At 43.4% G+C, this 15397-nt stretch overlaps 1 protein-coding gene across 2 annotated transcripts; it reads left to right on the forward strand.

Moving 5' to 3' along the window:
- The first annotated feature begins 361 nt into the window (after nt 1–361).
- On the forward strand, nt 362–14159 carry COPS3 (COP9 signalosome subunit 3). Of its 2 annotated transcripts, XM_074553144.1 has the most exons (12): nt 362–520; nt 3208–3337; nt 4479–4591; nt 4695–4744; nt 5593–5685; nt 6401–6580; nt 7505–7645; nt 8632–8805; nt 9626–9712; nt 9993–10106; nt 10693–10773; nt 11092–14159. In XM_074553144.1, the coding sequence occupies exons 1-12, from the start codon at nt 466–468 to the stop codon at nt 11143–11145; spliced, it is 1272 nt and encodes a 423-aa protein (XP_074409245.1). In that variant the 5' UTR covers nt 362–465; the 3' UTR covers nt 11146–14159. The 2 variants fall into 2 exon arrangements, with proteins under 2 accessions (XP_074409245.1, XP_026649485.2); XM_026793684.2 differs by lacking the exons at nt 362–520; nt 3208–3337; nt 4479–4591 and having other exon boundaries at nt 4702–4744; nt 5525–5685.
- The last annotated feature ends 1238 nt before the right edge of the window (nt 14160–15397 follow it).

A 15397-nucleotide genomic window follows, 5' to 3' on the forward strand; every position in this document is an offset into this window, starting at 1 on the left:
GGACAAAAGGGATTAAACCTCTGCTGGGGCAGCGCGGCCATTCGGGCAACGGGAGGGAGCGGCCACCCGTGTCGGGGAGGGCCTGATGTCACGGGTGGCTCGGTGTCACGGAGGGCCCGGTGTCACGGGGCTCCCTATCGCAGGGCCCTCATGTCGCGAGGCCCCGATGTCGCCGCTGTCGCGCGAGGCCTCGTGTCGCGGAGTGCTGACGCTCCGTGACGTCACCACCGCCCCCCTCCGGCGCTGCTGAGTCACGGCCCCTCCCGCGCGCCTGACGCGAGCCCGGCGGTTGCCATAGCGACCGCGCTTCTCGCGAGAGGCGGCGGAAGCGGCGCGCTTGCGGCGGGCGTCGCGCGGCCCCCGCGGCGGCCGCTGATTGGCGGGCGGCGGGCGGCGGCTCCCGGCGCGCGCCGCTCCCCCCGCCCCGCCCCTCCGGCGCGCGCGGCCGCGGCGCGAGCCGCCAAGATGGCGTCGGCCCTGGAGCAGTTCGTCAACAGCGTCCGGCAGCTCTCGGCCCAGGGTGAGGGGGACGGGGCCCGCCGGGGCCACCGGGAGGACGGGGCGGGCCCGCGGGGCCGAGGGAGGACGGCGGAGACCGAAGGAGCTCGTCAAACCGCGCGGGTGGCGGGGCGGCGCGCCGGGGCCTGGCCGCTCGCACGGCGCTCCCTCAGGCGCGGGGCCGGGGCGCTGCACCCCCGGCGCGGCGGGGCCCGGGCCGGGGTCAGATCGGGGCAGCCCCGAAGGGATCCCGGCGGTGTGACCGGGCACGCGGGGCCGGCGGGGCTCTCACGGAGCTCTCCGTGGGTCTCCCGGAGGTGGTTTCGGTAGCGGAGCATGCACGGGTGATCCTGCCAAAATCTAAGCCTTTAAAACAGGGGGAGGAGCGAGCATCGCTAGGGATTGTCCAAGTGTCCGTGCTCTACATTTACAAAGCAGAGTGTGGCCAGCGAGTCCCGCCCCAGCACGGAGCTGTGACAGATCTGAGACTGTATCCACGTGTCCACAAAGGGTTTTAATAATCACGGTTGGAATTCCTCCATTTCCCTCCCAAACTCCTCATTTTACTGTGTGTGGGCGCAGCGTTTCCTGGTTCTTGAACTTTCCCTCTGTGTTGATGCTCTGTGAAATGTGTTCTGACCGGTCTCTGCCTGGGATGTTTCCTCCCAGAAGCTGATAAAAAACTGATGTTTCCCACCATGGCCCCAGGTTTTACCTCTTGCAGTTCTTGGGTTTAACTCCACCTTTCTCTTACTTTGCTTCCACTTAATAAATACAAAGTATTTCTACTTTAGAGACAATTTATACCTGCAGGATGTGGGTACAAACCAGATGGATGATGGATCTTTGTTCTGTAGTTGAGCTGGAGAAGTTTCTGTCACAGAGTTTTGGGGATGCAGAAGGCTCCAGGGGAGACTGGTTGGCTTTGTGCAAGTTCTCCCATAGGAAAGAGCCAGGGAGATGCTCTCTGTGGGAGAGTCCCCAGCACAGTCAGGACATGGAATTGTTGGAGCAAGTCCAGATGAGGCCACCAAGATCGTTGGAGGGATGGAGCTTTGAGAAAAGGCTGGGAGAATCTGGAGTGTTCAGCCTGGAAAAAAGAGGAGGCTCTGAGGTGCCCTAATTGTGACCTTCCGGGATCTGGAGGGAGCTGCAGGAAAGCTGAGGAGAGAGTGTTTATAATGGCCTGGAGGGACAGGAAGGGGGGAATGGCTTCATAGTAACAAGGGAATAGGGTTAGATTGGATATTAGGAAAGAATCCTTCCCTGGGAGGGTGGGCAGGCCCTGGCACAGGGTGCCCAGAGAAGCTCTGACTGCTCCTGGAAGTGTCCAAGGCCAGGTTGGACAGGGCTTGGAGCACCCTGGGACAGTGAAAGGTGTCCCTGTCCATAATAGAGGATGGAATGAGAAGATCTTGGAAGTTCCTTCCAACCCAAACATTCTGGGATTCTGTGAAAGTAAATCCAGAGGCAGCAGCTGGATGGGAGCACTCAGGAGCAGTGTTTGTGCTTGTATTGGTTCCTGATTGTCATTTGGCCACCTGGGAGACAACAGGAAGGGACATTTAGTTGGGCCTGGTGCTGGAATTTCTGCTTGGACTGTAAATTGTTCAGTGTGTGTGTGGGTAGAGGGAGAGATCACAGAATCCCAGAATGGTTTGGCTTGGAAGGAACTTCAGAGATCATCTTAAAGGCCATTTCTTTCCAGCCCTTGCCATGGACAGGGGCACCTTCCACTAGACCAGTTTGCTCAGAATCTGTTTGGGGTTTGTTTTGTTTTGTTTTGTTTTGTAGAAGGGCTGGATTTCTGGAACAGGGAGGACACCAGAATTAGGGTTTGCAGTGCCTGAGCACCTTGACCAAAGCACAGAGAGATTTACAAACCCCATTCCTTCCCATGCTTTTGCCTTTTTTTTTTTTTAATTCCATATGGAGGAGAATGGTTTTGAGGTGTTTCTGGGCTCTGGTCCCCCATTTGGAATTTTTGATCCCTCTGGCACTCCAAAACCAACATTTCATTGCCAGAATTTCCCTGCTTTTCCTCTCTCAAAGGAAAAGGCCAGAGAGCTGAGGGTAGTGTAAATCTCTCTGAATGGAGGCACTATTCCTCATTTTATGGAGACTTTTGTTAAGGGTGAGAGAACCTCTGTTTTTTCTCTCTAATCTGCAAGGATTGAACATTGAAACAATGCTCTGCTTGAAACAATACTCTGCTTCAGAAGGACATAGCTTTGATTCATTCAGTTAATTGGCAGGGAGGAAGAGTTTGAAAGCAGTTCATGGGAATGGATCTGCTCTCTTTGTAAAGGTTCTGGGGCTTGCCATACCTTCCTCATTCAAAGCAGTCACTTTTCATACAGAATAACACTGTAGTTTCAATTGTACAAAGTAAATCTAAGGAGAGGTTTTTAAATACTTTTGTTGTAGGTACTTAATTGTAACTTTAATGTCTACTTCAAAAAAATGCTTATGAGCCGACCTGAAAGTTGGGTAGTGCTTGAGGACCAGTAAGGAGCAAGCTCTGGTATTTGTTTTATTAAAAACAAACATGGTGGGTAGAAAATTAATGTCTGCTTTATTAAAGAAAATTAAAACTTGGGGTGAATCTGTTATTTCCTGCTGTTACATGAGGAAGCAGATTCTAAAGAGGTGTGGGAATGGGTGAATGTTCTCTAATTAGGCTTTGACAACAATGCTTTTATTTTTCAGGGCAAATGACCCAGCTTTGTGAACTGATCAATAAAAGTGGAGAGCTGCTAGCAAAAAACCTTTCCCATCTGGATACAGTGCTTGGTGCCCTGGATGTACAGGAACACTCCCTAGGTGTTCTTGCTGTCTTGTAAGTGTTGCTTGCTTTGGGTTAAATACCAAAACTTCAGGCAATGAGCTGAACTGACAGACAAGCAAAGCTTTTTGTCCTGGCACTGGCACAATTCCAGGAGAAGCTGTGGCTGCCCCATCCCTGGGAGTGCCCAAGGCCAGCTTGGACAGGGCTTGGAGCACCCTGGGATTGTGTCCCTGCCCATGGCCTGGATGGGCTTTGAGGTCCCTTCCAACCCAACCAATCTGGGATTCCATGAGAGCTGTGTCACCCTAGTTTTTTAAGATTTTCTAAGCTTTCTGATGTTGACATTCTTGTATTGAATTTTCTCACACACTTTCTGTAAATAACTCATTGTTTTTCATTCCTTTATGGAGGAAGAGAGAGTTGATAGACTGTTAGTTTGACCAGTGTCATTGCAGAGATGTCAATGTCACCTTCCAATCCACTGTCACTTTTGTAAAACTATAAATATTGGAGTCAGAGAATAAAACTTCCCTTTTTTCCCTTCACCTTGAGTAGTAGTGTGCTTGTGTTCTCTCGTGTCCTTCAGCGACAGAGGTGTTTTTCCATATGTGTTCAGAAAAAAAATATAGAATGAGCTTTTCAAATTTTATTTCAGGGTGTATTTTCACTGAGCTGTAAGCATGGAGACAGACATTTTATTCCAGTAAAAACCAAGCTTTTATCATGGGTCTTGGTTGTTTGTCTTTAGACACTGTGGCTCTTGCTGTTGTCTGGAGTTTAAGATAAAATTGAGTTGCCTTGGGGGTGCTGAATTAAGGTAAAGATATTCACTCTTGAAGTTCAAACTGGCTGTATCTGACTTAAGGTGAACTATCTGCAGGTTTCACTGCTATTTTAAAATTCTCTTTTAAGGGAAATATCAGAATTCTAGCACTTGTTCTGCTACTCTTTCAAAACAAAATACTGATAATACTGAAAATGATCTTTGCCATTTGCACTAAATTGAGAATTATGTTGTGCATAAAAAGGTGTTTTCAGATGTTGTGCAGCTACTGGGGAAATCCTATGCCCTGTCTCATAAGCACTTTGGATTTGTTTACAAGCACCTATGTGCAGAGACTTAGCAAAGAAAATTATTCTTTTCAAGAACCTCCAAGCAATAAATGCTAAACCTTTTGTTTCTTTGTTTCAGGTTTGTGAAGTTTTCTATGCCCAGCATCCCTGACTTCGAAACGTTATTCTCACAGGTGCAACTTTTTATCAGCACTTGCAATGGAGAACACATTAGATATGCAACAGACACTTGTGAGTTAAACCTAATTTCAGACTTGATAGATTTTTGGATAATTTGGCAATACTGATTTTTCACTGAGGTGTTTTTTTCTTGTTTGTTTTTTACTGTGTTTAGTTGCTGGCCTGTGCCACCAGTTAACAAATGCCCTTGTGGAGAGAAAACAGGTGAGCAAGAATCATCTAGTACAAATAAGTTACTCCTTACCCAAGGCTTCAAGGGGGTGTTACCAGCCTCTTACTCCATAAAGATTTGCCACTAACTTCACATCAAGTGTTTCTGTGCAGCTCTTTAGTTATTAAGTATACTGAAAGGTAATAAACCAAACTCAAAATTCTAAGATTTCTCTGAGGAAGATAATTTTTGGAGGACAAGAGTCACCTTAAAAACATGTTCTCCCACACAAAATAGGAGATCTGTAGTACCAAGAATGTTCTTCAGACAATGCATGGGTAGAGGAAAGAGCTGCAAGGGTTATTGGCACTGGTGAGTCAGGGATTTTAGTTTCAGTGTTATTCTCACTGGTGTTACATAATGTTCTTAATGAAATGCCTTAAACTGTGCAGGAAACTTCATTAAGAAATACTCGACCAGTGGTTTTGTTGCTAAAATCCTGACTTTTCCAGGCCACTTTGGTGAAGTGTGTCCTGAGACAGACCAGATCTGATCTCTGGTTCTGAGCGGAGGGAAGTGAGAACCTTGTCTTTAGTATTTGTTGGGAGTTTGGATGGAGTCATGGAGTCAAGGAAGGTTTTTTATTGATACACATTACTGTATTCCTGGTGAGATTGACTTTGTGGAGCAGAATTGAGGACTTGATCAGGAGAAATTGTATAGCCAAGGTTAATTTTATTTTCCAAGAGACTGCGATATCCTACAAAAAGGGAACCTCAAGTTAATTATTACTTACTGGAACCTGTCAATTAGTGTTATTTTTCATTTGTAAGTGTCAACATAAGATCCAATGTGCTGCCATCTATGAGAAATTATCTGAAAGAGATGTAATTTCTGACAGCCCCTGCGAGGAATTAGCATTCTCAGACAAGCCATAGACAAGATGCAGATGAACACAAACCAGCTGACCTCAATACACGCAGATCTCTGCCAGGTAAGGGCATCAGAATGGCTTTTTGGGAGAATGAAAGCTTATAAAATACCTATAAAACTTCAAGGAAATGCATGTTCACATATTGCAGTGTAATAATGGATTTTTGTTTGGTTTGGTTTTTTCCAGTATTAAATAATGTGATGTACTGAAAAAAAATCTGTATCTGATGTACAGATCAATTAATAATTTAAAATGTTCAGTGCACGTCCTCAGATCTTTGATTTTGCTGATGACTTCAGAAAGTCCTTTGGCATCCCTTCTCTGTGGGCTGAAAGTCACACTGAACTTCTCTTGGGTGGTATCAGTGTAATACCCAGCTACTGTCTGCTCAAGTGTGACAAAATGCATGTTTATGTTTGTCTGGTGTCTTTGGCCTGGATTTGTATTTCTGTCTCATTCCTGGCTCCTGGGATTTAGGGCTGGACAGGAATATTCAGAGCAATATTTAGTGCTGCCAGCACAGTAGTCTGGCAGTCCTGGAGTTTCAGACAGCTTTGTCTGAGTTTAATTTCTTTAGGGGTCAGATAATTTCATAACAGTTCATAATCTGTGTTAAAGATTTTCAACTTGTGTTACTCCGCTACTGACACGCTCAGTTTTTTAACTCATGGGGGAGCGATATTTATGCAGTAGTACTAATTTAGTTTTAATTCCTTCTCATGGAAACTTGAATGGAAATGGCTAATTCATGAAAACTTGATTTATTTTCTTGTAGCTCTGTTTGTTAGCAAAATGCTTTAAACCTGCCCTCCCGTATCTAGATGTGGACATGATGGATATTTGTAAAGAGAATGGGGCATATGATGCGAAGCACTTTTTATGTTACTACTACTATGGTGGGATGATATACACTGGGCTAAAGAACTTTGAAAGAGCACTCTACTTTTATGAACAGGTAACTTGAAACCATAAATCTGAAATGTGATGTCTGGAAAGCAAAAGTAGATGGGTAACAGTGCTGAGAAAACACAGCACCTTGGAACTGGTACAAGCAGACTGTCCTTGGAGGTGTTTTCCTTTAAGAAAGTCTCTCACAGCCTTATTGCACCATAAAGCTGTGCAGCTCAAAGAGTGATGTTAAATTTATCTCACTAGAAATATTTTTCAGCTGCCTGCTTGAAAGTGCAGCACAGAAACAGGTCATGGGCTGACACATGGTTGTGTGTCCTTAAAAAATAGTCCAGTGGTTTTGGTAAGGCCTTTGCCACTCTTATGAGAGGAGTTCTACTTCTTCAGTGCTGTTATAATATTTGCTGGCTTTGCTTTATCTGGGAAGGAAACAAAGATAGTAAAATTGGGAAAATCTTGGCTATGAGAGAAATGCTGTGAAATGTGCAAAACTAATTGGTGCAGCATTTAATGAGGGTCAGCTCTTGAGTAGTTCCAGTATCATAGTGAACTAAAATCCCTTTTCCCTATTCTGCAGACTTCTGATAATGTAACAGCATTATAAAACCTCTTGGAGGGCCTGTGTAAATCCAGGTTCACAGGTAGCTACAGATGATTTCTGGCACAACTTTAGATATATATTCCAAGGAAGGAAGTTTTGATTCTGTCTGAGCAGATCTATTTTAAGACAGGCACCACTGGAATGTGATATGTTTTGAATAGCTTGTATAAATTTTCCTTTCTTTTGCATATGTTTGGATAATTAATTTTGACAGAAGTTAGTTAAGCTTCAGTGCTCAAAGGAGAATTTCATATGTCACTGTATCTTTTACATGCAGCTTGAAATTGAGTTTTTTGTTCATGCAGTAACTACCAGGATCTACCAGTAAGCAGACTAAATTTCTGTTCCATTTCTTTCTCTCTTGCTTAGGCAATAACTACTCCAGCCATGGCAGTCAGTCATATTATGTTGGAATCATATAAAAAGTATATCCTAGTCTCTTTGATACTACTTGGTAAAGTTCAGCAGTTACCAAAATACACTTCCCAGATAGTTGGTAGATTCATTAAGGTAAGTATTGCAAATTCATCTAAATAATAGATCAAAAAATCTGAATTTATAAATGTATAACAGTGGAAGGTGTCCCTGTCCATGGCAGGGGTTTGGAGTGAGGCAAACTTGAAGGTTCCTTCCAACCCAAACCATTGTATGATGTCAGTGACACATGTTTTTAAAATCTGGGATAACTTCAGTGTTGAATAGTACTAATCAATATTCCTTTCACTGATACTGAACATTCCTTTATAGCTTTTTATGTTAAAATTTAAAAAATACTCAGATTTCAATTGGCTTTCAAGCTGCAGTGTCATTATAAAAAGATTTGACCTGTAACTTCATCTGATTGAAGCACAAAATGCTAAACAGTTTACTCCCAACCCAGCTTTTTAAAGAATAAAAGCTTCTGAAAAAACTGTGAGTTTGGAGTCTGTAAGCATTCAGATTGGGGGTGTAGGCTGGGAGACAAAACTGCTGCTGAGAGAGTTCTGATCCTAAGTAACACACTTCTAAACATTTTATTGATTTGTGACCAAGATTCTAGAGAGTTCCAAAAACTTCAGAGACTAATAAACAAGGTGAGAACATTTTAAAGCAGTTTAGTGAACTGGTGTCACCCTCTGAGTCTGTGCTGTCGATGCTGTGACCCAGTGTGGTCAGGGATGGATGTTTCAGAGGACAGAACTGGCAATACTTACCTCAAACCCAGCTGGTCAGTTGAGAGAGTTTTTTCACATTGCTGTAAGTAAAACTGTCACACAGAGGTCCTGGAATGATGCTTATTAAATGTTACACAGCAGTAATACAGATTTTAGTGTATGAGATCTGTCATTGCCATAAAGCCACGTATGGGCACACTGGGTTTTTTATGAGAAATGCCCAAGCTACTTCAATTTACTTCAATGCCTGCATGGCTTCTAGTGTTGGAGCACTGAATAGGTTTTGTGAGGCTGAGTGAACACTGTGTTCTTCAAGAAGGGTTCTCATTTTTCTAATTGCAGCCTCTTAGCAATGCTTACCATGAATTAGCACAAGTTTATTCAACCAATAAACCCTCGGAGCTTCGAAATCTGGTGAACAAACACAGTGAAACCTTCACAAGAGATAACAATATGGGGCTGGTTAAGCAATGCTTGTCATCTCTCTACAAAAAGAATATTCAGAGGCTAACCAAGGTAAGAGAAACTGAGCTGTTTTCTTCTGAGAGTGTATTTCTGAAATATATTCAATTTAGAGCTAAATGATAACATAGTAATGTGGCAGAGAAATTACTTGAACTGAGATTTGTGTCTGAAACAAGGGAGACTAGAATGCCCTGTATAGGAAAACAAATCAGTTGGCTGCTTATGCATTATTTAAAAGGTGATTCAATCTGTCTGTCAGGGAGCTTTGCCTGAGGTTTTTGTAGATAATCAAAAAAGTGAGCACTGCAACCCAGTGACCTTCATCCCTATTCAAAAAATAGGGAAACTGAACTTTACAGGCCACTTCATTAGAAAGGAGTGAGTGAATAGGACAGATTTTGGAAATGTCTGAAATAAAATGAAAACCAGAAGTACTGAACTGATTTGCTCCTTCAGCTGAGAGATCAGATTAATCCTGAAAGGTGATTGGGGAAAGCATTTTTTTGTGACAAGCTCAAATTATATTTGTTGCAGTAGAAAAAAATCTCATAAGGATATTTACATATGCATCTCTTGAAGGGAATTCAAGAGGTAGAGAGTCACTTTTTTGTGTAAAAAGGTGAGAGAAAGAGGTTGGACATGGTCAGGACTGTCTGGTGTAGAATGAAATTGCAGGAATCAGTGATGACTCCATACGTGCTCAGTGTAACAAATGAATGTGTGGAGAAAGAACTGACTCACTCTCATCAGCCCTTCAATAATTGTGGGTTCCACTTGTTCCTTCCCATAGCCAGCTTACATAGGCCATGAAGCATCAACAAGAAAATCCTTAACATCCAGTTGTAACACTTCCAAACTTTCTACATTTCAGACGTTTTTAACGTTGTCATTACAAGACATGGCAAGTCGAGTGCAGCTGTCGGGGCCCCAAGAAGCAGAAAAATACGTCCTCCACATGGTAAGGCCTAATTTTGGGTAAGCTATCCCAAAATTAGTGTTTGGGTTGGCAGTACACATCCTGAGCAGGATGGAGGAAATGCTGGCAGTCTGCTGTGGTGTTGAGACTGTTCTCAAAAAATCTAAAAAGCTAAGTAAGATAAGGCATGAATTGTGGTTTTGAGAAGTGTGGGAAATCAAAACAACCAATTTAAAGACAATTCCACAAAGAATCTATGTGTTGTAGTTACCTGAAATTCTGTTCTTGGTGATAACTTCTATTAAACCCTCTGTCATTTCAGATAGAAGATGGTGAAATCTTTGCAAGTATTAATCAGAAAGATGGTATGGTCTGTTTCCATGATAATCCTGAAAAATATAACAATCCAGCTATGCTTCATAACATTGATCAGGAGGTAAATCTTTTCCTGCTTTTGGAATTCTTACCAAAGAACCTCAGTCTGTAATCAGAGAGCTGCTGGCAGAAGCCAGTGTAGTGATTTAGGTATAGAGAGTGAGGACTGTAAATCACTATTTGACTGTTTCACAATATTTTCATCAGTTTTAGATTAATACTCTTTGCAGTGTGTTGCTTGTTGTGTCCTGCACAGCTTGAGCTGTTTCAGGAGACTGCTTGCTGTTGGTGATGGGAAGATCCTTGAATGGATTAGAAAGTTTGTTTTTAGAGTTTTAAACTTGAAGGATCACTTCCATTGGCTCTCAATAACCTGCTTGTAATCTAAGGTGGTTGAGCCTCAGGGGACTGCCCATCAATGGCCTCAAAAAGGGCTGTTGGGAGGACATGGATCAAATAAGGGAATAAAAAACGGTCTGACACTTTGGTTTGGGAGGTGAGGGATGAGAACATTTTGATGTGGAACTTCAGTGGTGGCAAAAGTTATTAGTTCTACATGGCACAGCTGTGAAATGTGTTGAAGATCAGGTGCAAGCTGGACAAAGTAATTAAATTTCAAAGTAATTGATTTCATAAATATTTTTAAGATGCTGAAATGTATAGAGCTTGATGAACGACTGAAAGCCATGGATCAAGAGATCACTGTGAACCCTCAGTTTGTGCAGAAGGTAATGGATTTAATGTCTTGTAAGAGTATGTGAGAGATTCATTCAGTGCAGTGAGTGTGTTGTACTGAATGTCAGCATTTACAGTGCTGTCATTACACATTATTAATAATATGTGCATAAACATCATGACACATCATAAAGATAATTTATTAATTTTGAAGGTGCTTTTCCCTAATTAATCCTGCAGTGATTTCAACCAGAAAATTAAGTGCATGTTATTTCATAGGCACTTTATTTTCCTGCCTGTTCACTTCAAAGAATTGTCATTGTCAAGCCTGCAGACCTGTTTCTGAACAGAACTAACTCTCTCCCTTTCAGAGTATGGGCTCTCAAGAAGATGACTCAGGGACCAAACCATCCAGTTATTCTTGAAATTAATGTTGCTCACCACTCCGCTTTCAAGTAAAAGCTTATGAAAGAATCACGCCTGGAGCAGGGCATTGAGGAGTTCCACAAAGAGAGCAGAGAGAACTGAGCTTTGCTTTTCACCTGGACATTAAGAAAATAAAAGAACACCCTCTCAGTACTGTATAATATCAGAAATATTCTCTGCAAAGAAAAAGGAAATCTCAAAAGAAACTTGAAAGTCTGTTGTGGATTTATTTATCTTCAGATTAACATTGTTAATGCATTAAATAATCTACCTTTTGTTTTAAAGGGTTTGAATGTTGCCGTGTTTCTGTAGCAGTCCTTCTCTTCTGCAAAAGAAAGTGTTATTCAGGGAAGAATACAAACTAGTGTTGGTTCACTTACAAGATAATTATTGGTTCATTATTCTGTATTTAAAGTTGGCTCAAAGTGCAGATTTATCATATGTGTGGTGGGGGCAGAGGGGTGGAGTTCAAGCAAATCATACTGTAGGGAATTTGCATATGCCCAATGTAGCTGGTGCTGTCTGTTAAATGAGGAAATAAGAACTGTTCTTCCCAAAAGGATGAGGATATCAACATGTCCTTGTAAGGAAGTTTGCTGCACAGCAGGAATCATATATGGAAACATACGTGACAGCTGTTTATGATTTTAAGTTTCTGTTGCAAAATATCTGCTAATATTATTTGCTCTTAGGTGAAACTTACTAGACCTAAACAAAAGGATATTTGGAAACTGTTGGTGTTCTGGAGGATTCTAGATAGGAAGTTGTTTACACTGAAAGAAATTTCAATGTTTGTTCCTGTGCAACTGGCATGAAGGTATTCAACAGGCTGATAGTTTCTTTGGTGGAAACCAGTGCTTCTGCATGGAACATAAATAGGATTCTATACAGCTCTCAAAATGCAGGATTTTATTCAGATATAATGTGTTGGAATGGTGCCTGGTTTTTAATTTACTATTTTAAACTTTGTTATTGGATTCTTTAAAGTGCTTCACCCCTTAAATCAACGGGTTGTTTCATTTTCTGTCGTTTCTGTGTATCTGAAGATTCTCACTGTTCAAACACCTTCCTGTGAGGCAGAAATAAACCTGTCACCAAGTCAGAAAATGAGAAACTCAGCAGCCACTGCTTCCTACTGAACCACCTGACCAGGAGCTGCTTGCTCCTGCTACCCTGCCAGCTTCTTTCCAGGTGGGAGCTGAGCATTCCTGGCTCTTGCTTTGTGAAGTTTTTATGTATTCATGTCACCTGTGGTTGAAAATATTCCATTTGTGCTTCCAGTGCTGACACAGAAGTGTTGGGATTTTCACTTGAAACCGGTGTCACGAGTCTAGCAGAGCCTCTGTGGCAGCAGGGTGCTGCCTTCTGGTGAAGAGATGTCCCAGGTTGTGATTGGTTGTGAAGGATGATTTTAAAAGTATAAAATAGCAGTTTAATATTGAACACAGTGGAGGCCCACAGTGTGAGCAGCTCATCACTTCCTGCCTGAGAGAATTCCATTGGGACAACTTTTATATCTGATCTTTAGGCAAAATCTTGGGGTTTATCATAACTCACAAGTCTTGTGAGTTAACAAGAAGAGATCTATGATTTAAAGGTTTTATCCTAATTAATCCTGCAGTGATTTTAATGCTGAACATTCACCATTTTCCCCTCTGGTCCCATGGAAGTGTTAATGAGTAATTAGTGATGCTGTGGCTCGAGCCCAGAACAGGGTGTTTGTCACAGCCACATGTGGCACTCACAGAAGGGACTGCAATCACTGATCCCAAACTCCACCCATCCAGAAATGTGCCTGCCTCAACTCTCCTTGCCAGGGGAGAATGTATTTAGGATGCTGTCATGGAGTCACAAAAAAACCAGGAATGTCCATTTTTACTAGTTCCTATTGGTGAGCATGGAGATCTGCAGGATGGTTTTCCAGCTGTGGAATTAGAAGCAAACTAATCTATGCAGCTGGTGAATAGCCCTAGATTTTTCTCTTCTTTTATCTTGCCCAAAGTAGATAAAACAAATCCATGCTCACATCAAAAGGATGGCAAAAATAGCTGTGTAATAGTTTAAAGTGATATATTCCATTACATATCTGATTTTTAAGAAGGCAGATGCTTTTAGAGAACTGCTGAGGTTCCTTTTCTGGCGTGGATAGTTGTGCTGTTAATGTCTGAGTTCTGTTAGAAATTCAAAGTCAGGTGCCACCTGTAGAATCAGTAGATAAAGCATTCACCAGAAGTGCTCCAGGGAAGGGCTTTTAAGTCCTGCTTTGATAAACACACGTGGCCTGGCATCTGCACGTCTTGAGATAGCACTGAAATTAAGTCAGATTTTTAATGAAGCAGCTCCTTCCAAGTCTTGGAACTAATTGCCTGGGCTGTGGTCAGCTGAGAGGCTTTGAGAACACTTGGGCTTTCTGGTTTTAATTTGGATTTACTGCAGGGAAGGACTTTTGCTGAAATCTCGGAACACTGCGTGCTGTGCTGCTCCCAGCTTGGGCTCTCAGAGATCCTGTGGCTGTTCCTTCCCAAGCTGCACAGTCACAGGATGTGTCCAGGGAATGCTGAGTGCATGCTTTGATATCTGACTCTGATTTTGATGCATTTGAATTAGCAAAGACAGCAAATGCACTTCTGACTGCAGTGTTAGATGTGCAGCTGCAGTTCCTAGCCACAGGAGGGGTCTCTAGGCCAGTCATGGTGAGATTTTGAAATGATTTTAAGAAGGAATGGTTGAAGCTGTTTGTGTCCAGCCCCACTGCTGGTTTTGTGCCACTGAGGAGCCCCAGTGTGTGACCATCACTCCATGGTGTAACAACCCCAGCTGCCTCCTCCTCCTCCTCAGCTCCCCGAGTGTCTCACAGCACAGCCACAGCCCCAGCCCCGTGTTTGTGTTGTCACAGGCCATCTGTATAACCTAGCAAATGTTCTCCCTGTGGAGAGCTTAGTCCTGAGAACCTGTTCAAATGTACTATTGGAAAATAAAGATAACAAACCTGTCCTCCTTAGTTTGTCTTAAATGAGATTGTAGGTCTTTTGCATTTGGGGTTTCCTTAGGTTTTTTGGGGAGGATCTCTTTGTTCTGGTTGTTTTTCAGGAGGTGATTTTGGCTGACTGGGAGGCTGCTGCTTGCCTGCTCTGTGTGCCCTCTGCTCCAGAGGTGTTCAAGCCCTCCTGGTGGCTTCTCAGAGCTCTGCTGAGCAACTACAAGTAGAAATAATCTTTCTTTAGTGTCTTTCTTGAGAAGAGCTGCTGCAGGTCCTTGTCTGAGCTGGGCTTTGGGATTTTGGATGGAACACTTAACTCTGAGCAGCCTGGACTAGTGAAGCCGTCCCTGCCCACAGCAGGGGTGGGAATGGGATGGTCCAGAAGGTCCTTCCAACCCAAACCATTCTGGGATTCGTGTCTGAGCTCAGTATTTCTGTAATAATCCATCTTGCTGGCCATCTGGCTATTGTTTTAATCAGACATAATTACTGTCTATGTGTGGCTGTGCTTGGATCCAGAGGTGTGTCTTGTAGCAGCATCAGCAATAGCTGCTCTTTCTTGGGATTAAAGCACAAGTTTTACTCAGTTGAATAATCTATGCTGTTATCTACTTGAAAACTTTCTACTTTTGTTCAGATTCAGGTATTTAAAGCTCTTTAAGGGGCAACTCCAAGGGGCAGGGAGGAATCTGGTACTTTATTATTTTGAAGCCTAATAGTTCATGTGGAATTTGGTTTAGCTTTCCGTCATAGATTCTTAGAGGTAATTAATCCTTTAATACTTAAACTTGATACCCTGAAGAGAAAGAGGAGTAGTTTAATGGAAATGAAGAGCCTGAACAGGTTTAACTTGGGCGTTTGCTCCCCTGTCCTTCCCGGGCTGTACGGGTGCAAACACTCCCACAGAGCCGCTTTATAAATCGGGAAGCGACAATATTTGAAACCTTCATCTGCCATAATCTTACATTCTAAGCACTTTAAGGAATTAACACAGACGGTGGGTGCTGAGTCTCCAATGGAGAAATCGCGCTGAGCCTGCGGAGAACACGGCACCGCCCTGAGGCCAGGGAAAGTCACGGGAAGGGGCTCTGGGGCAGCTGATGGCGAAGCTCGTTAACGCCGCAGACTCCAGCCCGGTGTCAGTCACGGTGCCGGTGCCTGTCCCGGTCCTGATCCCGGCCCCTGTCCCAATCCCGATTCCCGTCCCGGTCCCGGCTCCTTCGGGGGCTCCGCCCGCGGCCACCCCGGCTCCCCTCCCAGAGCCAGCGGGT

Source organism: Zonotrichia albicollis, chromosome 16 (genome assembly GCF_047830755.1).
Source record: "Zonotrichia albicollis isolate bZonAlb1 chromosome 16, bZonAlb1.hap1, whole genome shotgun sequence".
NCBI lineage: Eukaryota > Metazoa > Chordata > Aves > Passeriformes > Passerellidae > Zonotrichia > Zonotrichia albicollis.